The sequence below is a fragment of the Chaetodon auriga genome, chromosome 18 (genome assembly GCF_051107435.1).
Source record: "Chaetodon auriga isolate fChaAug3 chromosome 18, fChaAug3.hap1, whole genome shotgun sequence".
In the NCBI taxonomy this organism is placed as follows: domain Eukaryota; kingdom Metazoa; phylum Chordata; class Actinopteri; order Chaetodontiformes; family Chaetodontidae; genus Chaetodon; species Chaetodon auriga.
The window spans coordinates 10,610,751-10,618,612 of NC_135091.1; the positions used below are offsets into that span (position 1 = coordinate 10,610,751).

Consider the following 7,862-nt stretch of genomic DNA (forward strand, 5'->3'; position numbering starts at 1 on the left):
GCTGGCGCGAGCTGGTGAACTTGAACACACCTCGCAAAATGTCTGACAAGCTGTCTGTGGTTTCTGAGGTTCCAGAAAAAAAAAAAGACAGCAACGGAAATATGACAAAAATCTACATCAGTGGGACCAGCTGTAAGAGTGCAACTGCAAATGAACTAATTCATAAATGTCAAAGTATAAGAAAAAATATGTGAAACCTGTATGTCCTGTAAATGCCAAACTTTGCCCCTAAACCTGTGGAATAAACATCAATCAAAAATAAAACAACACATGTGGACATGCTGCCCTGCCTATTCTTTCCATTTAGGGGAGTACATCTGTTAATGCTCTGAATTTATAAATGCTACAATGAAAGCCACAGCATCTGGCATATGTGGTTATTGTTTGATTGTTTTCTACTTTCTCTCAGTCTCTGTATGTCTCTCTCCCTTTTCTCTTTTCATCCCTCCATCGGGAGCCCGTAGAAGCAAAGGATTATGGATCTCTGGAAAGCGTTCACCCTTGGGTCAGAAGACAAGACAAGGCGAGGTAATGAAAGATAAACAGCTCGCTGCAAACACCTGTTAACGTCCGCTTCAAAGAAAAGACAGGGAGGAGGGGGGGTTTGCAGGGAGGGAAAACAAAAAAAGAAGTATTTGGCTGCCAAGCAACAGCCGAAGGGCCCCCCGGGCTGTTGACAGATCTTTATGAAATGAAAAAAAGAGAAAAGAAACGACAATGATTGTGGGCTTTTTACAACAGCGATGGATGATAAGAGGAACACAAGAGAAAACACAAGCAATCATAAATATACATCTTTACCGAGTCCTCAGGCGAACCTTTTGTGACATGCACACACACAAAAAGACACAAGCTCGAAAAGGGCTAGGCACTCAGGTACACGCAAAAGCAAAAATAAGGCATCCAAAGTGTTAAATACACGTTAACTAATAAAGCCGTAACAGGTAAAAGGCTGTTGGATTAATTTCTTAAGCATGTAATGAAGGTTAATGACGTGAAGACAAAGCTTTCTAAGGACAACCAGTGACACAAATCAAATTTTCATAAGGGTTAAGGGGTGTTGAATACTTAGGGACTAAGGAGGTATAGGGGAAACAGAGACGGGACTGAATGTATCTGTTTAAGCTATTAGTCCTGAGTCCCCGGGGGATTCAATTTGAGCCTCCCATAGGGGATAGCCTCTTTATCCGTAGGGTATGATTGGGGCACAGTGGGGTTAAACTATAAGGGAGGCTATATAACACCATTGTGTGCCAAGTTTCAGGATGCTATCTCCTTCCTTGTTCTTTCAGGCCATTTTTTTTTATAAAAGGAATTGGGGCAGTAAATGTCATGGGGACCTAATCTTTGTGAGTAAGTGATATGTGACAAGAAAGCTTTTAAAGCACTTAGGATTGAAGATGGAAGAAAAGGCGGTACGGTGCTGTGAGAAGGAAGAGGTATGAGTATAAAAATAAATGCAACAATGCAGTACAATGGAGAAGAGAACAGCAGTGGGAGGAAAAGTGATTCATCAACAATTTCTCAGATTCTTATGCTAGTTTCAAACAGGCTAAAAAAGATTTGATTTTTAACTCTTTGTGGTTCAGATGCAACGTTTCGCACCTGTCTCTGCAGGGAATTACCACCTGAAATCAGATTTTTCCTGGCTTACACAGGCATGAGCGGGTCTCAACTGGACCATGGAGAGTTTAAAACAGCAGGGTCGCTGCCATTCACTTATTATTGCTTTTCAACCCCATTAAAACACACAATCTCACTCTCACACACACTTCACCCAGACTTTCTTAAAGGATACATTGCTGCCTGAGTAGGGTGAGATGTCAGCCATGTCCTGGAGGTCACCGCACTCAGACTTGATGAGGGACAAGGAGAGTCCCTCGGCTGTGCTGCCGGGGTGCGCTGGTGAACAAGAGCGATGGTGGTGTCCCAGGTGGTGACCTGATGACATCTTGGTCCTCAGGCTGGTGGTCTCCCGGGACAGGTCCATGGAGTCTGGTGAGGAGCGGTCCTTTCCTGGGTAGCCACCTGTGGGTGCACCAAGGGGACTCTGGAAAGGGTAGCCCATGAGAGGAAGTGGAAAGGGGTGTCTAAAGGATGGGGGGCTGAAGCCCATGGAGGCAGAGAGCGAGGAGGGGTGAAGGGCGGGGTGGTGGTGCCCGCCATGTGCACCCACAGCTGAGGACTGGTGGTGGTGCTCAGCGGGTGTCTTCCTCACGACTAAAGGCAGTGCCTCGGTTTGGTCATTGGTGGCGCCTGGCATCCCGGGCATGCTGGCGAAGGAGTCTAGTGGATTGGGAATGATGACATCGCCGAAACACTGCAGCCTCTGGTTGGCGGTGTGGAAGTTGGGGTTGTCTCCGTTGACAACAGTGGGAAATCTTTCAGGAGGTATGGAAAGTGGGGGGAAGGCCTGCTGGGGTGTAGGGCGTGGAGGCTTGGCAAACACCTTAACCACGGTGTCGACCACCTGGGTCATGGCTGAATTGAGTTCCTGCTTCAGTGTTTCTGCCAGCTGTTTACCTTCAGCATGCATGGAGGAACCTGGACCTCCCTGTGCTTTGCTCCGGCTGAGCCCCTCTCTTCTGGGCTTCTCCCCGTCCGCCAGCAGGGCCTGCTCTTGAAGCAGTGCTCGTGCCCTGTCTAGAAAATGGCCTGGGTCCAGGTCAGACATCTCATTGTCAGATCGCAAGTCATCCCCACCCCGGTCATCACCGCCAGTGTCAGACCGGGTTGGGCTGTCCTCGGACATGTTTCCTATGTCATTGTGGAGGTCATTGTGGAGGTCGTTGTGTTCTGAGTCGTCGGTTGAGTCATAGATCTGAAAGAACTTCTCCTGCAGCTGACGTAGCTGTTTCTGCATGTCCTCCAGCTGCAGCTTCAGTTGCCGTCGCTCCTCCTGCTTCTGTTCCTTCCTCTGACACACCAGCTGGGTGAAGCTCTGCTGTTGCTGCTGAGGGAGACGCTGCTTACGCTTGTTCTCTCGGCTGCTGCTGCTGCACACCTCACCTCCCCGTGGACTGCTGGGGGCCTGCTGCTGAGACTGAGGGGGTGGGCAGTCTAGCTCCATATCCCTTTCTCCATCCATCTCATGGTCACGCTCATGACGGGAAGCAGCAGGTACCACGACGCTGGGTGAGTGGCTCATACCACGTATAATGTTCTCTACGCGAGCTCGCTTGGCACGCAGGTGTTCATCATTGAGACGTTCGATGTCAAAGGTGGCCAGGCCAGGAGGACGACCAAACGGTGACAAGCACTCTTGAGGGGTGCTGTCCTGGGAGGAGTTACTGCAGGCATCCTCTTGGGGAGCATCTGAACTTGCATTGGAGAGCCCTGATCCGGGGAAGCCGGCATCCCCTCTGTCACCCCTGTCCCCTCTTTCTCCCCTCTCGGGTCCTCCTCCATTTTTAGCCATATTATTCTTGAGAAGCTGGGAGATAATGGTGGTGCCAGGGAAGGGCATCATGGTGTCCTCGTATGAGTTGGCCCTCTTCAGTAGCTTTCGGAGTACATTGGACTTGGACTCACTGTCGCTGGCTGATACAACGCCAGGCCCACCATGTGGCTGCACTACAGAGCACTCCATGGAGTCTGTGTCTGATCCGTGGTGAGAGTGGGAGCTCAGAGAGTTCATGGCACTGAAAATGGCTGCTTTGGCGCGGGCTATGTTATCAGTGGTTGCTGCTGTGGCTGCTGCTGCGGAGGAGGCTGTGCTGCCCACGGTCCTCTTAACACCAATGTCCACACGTCTTCGCTTGGTCTGTCTGTTCAGGAGGGAGTCGCTGTCATGGTCCGGCATCACGGGCTGCTGCTATTGGGCCATATCCCACAAACCCAGTCCTCTAGGATCAAAGCCTCTGAGTACCTGCGGGCAAAAATTCACAGATGCATGACTCACCAAAGCGAAAAATATTTTCAGAGTCTAAATCACTCACTCAGGCAGGACATGTCATAGAACACTTCAGTTCCAAAACTAAATTTACACTGAACAGAAAAGCTTGAAAGTTTTGATAGAATGAAACGATCAAATATCTGTCAGTCTGTGCCAATACCAACAACTGCTCAAACTGACATTATCGACATAAATTGAAGAGTTTTGTCTCAAACCAGTTGACAATCCTTCCTCATATGTTTCTGCAAGTACAGGGACGTCCATGTTTAGATTTAGGCAGTGAGGATCAGTGGAAGAGGGGTAAAGAGAACAGGCAAGATGGGGTCAGAATTAGGCCTTGGCACAACATTCCAGGGCAAAGTCCTACATTTTATCCTGTCCCCTGTTACACACCGCGCGACACTGAACCAGTTCCCACGGAACACAAAGCTGCATAAAATTATGGTAATTACTTAAGTACTTGTCCTCATTTCCATTTTTGTGTGGTGTGAGCCAACATAGGAGCTATTAAATTACAAAATAAAATTAGCAGAAATAAGGTTGAGAGTAAAAAATTGTGGCGAACAAGGTGAGGCACTGCACACTGTACATCTTCATGTAAACTTTATAAAATCCTGTTACGTTACTGAGCTATCGTTTGATCAATCCAACAAAATATTCTCTTTTTAAATCATGTTTGCGCACTGCGTAATTTAAAAGTGCAAGTTCTGCATCCACATTAATCAATATAGCCATCATATCTTAAGCAATGGAGAGAGTGACACATAAAAGAAACACAAAATAGGCCTATTGATTTTGGTGCCAGCGTGAGCTCACTTCTGTGTTTTTTGTTTGTCTTTTCATCTGGCAAGGGCAGTTAATTCTGCTCAAATGAATAGGTCACGAGGGTCAACTCTGGCAAGGAGCAACGTAAAGCGCTCTTACAAAAACCCTAATGCCCCTCTGAAAGCAAAACGTTTTGTCGGTACAGGCCTGCATCAATAATGCTATGTAAGCAGCGGTGGCAGTGTCTTAGTCAGAGCCATATAAGATGCATCCAATCTCAAATGCAGTGATATTATCAGAGACAATTTAATCTGTATGCCTCTCTTTAAAAAAATAAAATATGTCTGAGGTTAGTAAATTTATACATTTGATAATGTTTCCTTAACAATATAAAAGTGGTGCAACAATTCACATTTCTCTTTTTACACTCTTCAGGAAAACACCAGCTCTTAACAGGACTCACAGTGGCTCAGTGACAAATAATAAAATGTACCAAATATAAATACAGTATTCTTTCCGTCACTTGAACTTTACAGGTTGTAAATATACTCAAATATTACACTGATTTAGGCACACTTTAAGAGGGATCTGCAAATTAGCTGTAAAAATGTGATTTTTTTTTTTATTAATAGTCAAATGACTGATTCAGATCTGTGTGTAATTTTGCTAAAATATTCTAAGACAGAAGTCATTCAGAGACATGTCTTTAAAGACTCAGTGTAAGTGGTGACAATCAACAGAAAAACTGAACTCCAGTGAGATTTCAAAAACATTTTCTCTAACTGTTTTTCTGCTTGCTCTAACTAAAAGAAAATTGTGCCATCTTGACATTATGGCCGCATATGAAAGGTTATTTTAAAAAGACGCTCGTCTTTCTTGTCACTTAACCTCTCACACACACAAGCGCGCACACACACAACTTTGCTGTTGGCTTTGTTGGACGCTGTCTTGTGTGATGCACCGCACAAGTGATATGCATTAGCAGGTTTTTCCACCCTCAAAAACATTTTGTAAATTGGCGTTTTGCAAACTCACGAGCTAAAACTAGAAAAGTCCAAATGTGCTGGAATAACAGGTAAATGTTTCCTCCTAAAAAACGAAGTAACCCACTATTCTAAAATATATCCCTTTGATAAATGGCTTTGGCTTAAGTCTTGACAGCCATATCCAACAGTTCAGACAGGAGGTGATACATCTCCAAGAAAAAAAAAAAAACTTGACTTGATCGCCTCAGGATCTCAACAATGAGCTTGAAATAGTCACCAGCACCTGTCTTTTCCGACGGCGCACCTGTCTCCCATTGCCCATGCGCACTCACTCTCTCCCCCTCTCCTAAAAATCCTTTCAACAATTTCGAGCTATGAACTCCAACGAGCTGTTGATGTTCACCCCGACTTTTATAGATCTTCACCCCATCGTTTGAGCCTGTTTCTTTGCTGGAAGCCTTATGTTGTTTGTCAAATCCCTGAAACAAATCTTGATAGGAAACCAAAAAATGAGTGGAGTTCCTTTTTGAAAGTTGGCCTAAATTAAAATAATCTACCGTTTCTGTAACTTTTAGGAGGTAAAGTTCAACAACATTTACGCGATGAGATGTTAAAGTGAGTCCTGGCTGTTCCTTTGCGCATTTGATGGTCAATGGACAGAGGAAGATATCAAAACTGATGAGACACAGTTGCGCACTAACAACAATACACACAATTGTCCAAAAGTGTTGCCGTAGAGGAAAGACACCAAATTCACCGAACAGGAGAAGTGACAAGCTCCGCAACTGGCCGGAGAAAGACTTAGTGTCAGTAAAAAGGGACGTATGAGGCGTTAAAGTGAGATTTAGTCCACAGGACAAAGACAGCATGAGCTTACAGCAAATTCACGCTTTTATACGAAATACAAGTAGGTCTCAGTTTTCGACTAGAATCAACTCATGTTTTACATCACGTACCCAGTTATAAAAAGAAAAAGACGAAGAAAAAAAAAAAAAAAAACACGCTTCCCAAACTTACTTCGCAGAGTTGCAAATCAACTTGATCTCCGCTTTGATGAGGAAGGCTGGGCTACCGTCCGCAAACCATCCTCGCAAAACACACGGGCTGCTCACACAACTCTTTACCACATATCAAGATGAGGGGACCGAAAGAGAGCAAAATAAATGCCCCATAGATATGATTAGCTGTTGATCAGCAGAATAAATTTCCTCGTTAATGATGTTTGATTTGTTTATTTTTTCCGCCCACCGTGCGCAGGCGAGGCAGAACAAGAGAGGGAGGTATCCGAGGACAAGGTTACTTACCCTTTAGATGAAGAGGGGGACAACCTGAACTCCTACGGCGGAAAAAAGAGAGAATATACGCAGAGCACGGCGGATTGCTGGATTTCTGGGATATAACAATTTCTCAGAGAAGGGAGAGCTGGAATAAAGTCGGCGACGCAAGCGAAAGGAACAAAACAGGAAAAATATAGAAGATGAAAAGAGCTCTTGCGCGTCGGTCTCTCCCTCTATCCTCTGCTGTGACTAAAAGAGTGAGAGACATAGAGAGAGTGCAAGGGAGAGGGAGAGAGAGAGAGCGAGAGAGAGAGAGAGACTGCGTGTGTGCGTCTCCGAGGCGCACTGGATGCAGAGGACTGGATGCTGGAGCGCTCCTCCGCCACTAAGATTCACTTTAAGACGCGGCTGAAGGAAACAGGAAGACGTGCGCGTCATGAGCGGCGTGATGTAACTGTCGCAACCTACCAATAAGAAGCGTCCGTCCGGTCCGGAGAACAACGCACTGAACTTGACCAGAGAATGGGACTTGAGCATGCAACCAAAGAGAGAGAGAGAGGAAAAAAAGGAAATACCACTCTTACTAATCTCTTTCTTCCCAAATCAACGACTGCGCGAGTAAGAATCGTTCCGCACTTTGACATTACACCACCTTTGCCGCAATAAAACACATAGTCTGCATCTTATCATGTTATTTATTAATATTCCAGTCTTAAATGGGAAAGTTTTTATAATATCTGGTAAAGTGTCACTGCCGCTTTATTCCAGGAGATTTTGAATAAAGTGTCAAAGTAAGAAAAAAAAGGAGTATAAGAACAATTTCTCGATAATAACAGTTAAGAAAACACATAAAAGAAGTTGATTTGTTTGGCAACAAGTGAGGTAACCTCCGGGGTGTTGTGGATTCACTACATCTAAGCGTAAAAGCGTGTTTTTTTA

The 7,862-nt window shown here is 45.2% G+C and overlaps 1 protein-coding gene across 1 annotated transcript in view; it reads right to left on the minus strand.

The window, feature by feature from the left end:
- The window catches only part of LOC143336470 (prospero homeobox protein 1-like), a 28,629-nt gene extending 21,363 nt beyond the window's left edge, over positions 1-7,266 (minus strand). The window contains exons 1-2 of the mRNA XM_076756669.1: positions 6,951-7,266; positions 1,799-3,868 (exon numbers count right to left, since the gene is read on the minus strand). Of these exons, the coding sequence (XP_076612784.1) occupies positions 1,799-3,802 (2,004 nt within the window). The 5' untranslated portion in view covers positions 3,803-3,868; positions 6,951-7,266. The remainder of the gene's footprint in view (positions 1-1,798; positions 3,869-6,950) is intronic.
- Between the last annotated feature and the right edge of the window lie 596 nt (positions 7,267-7,862).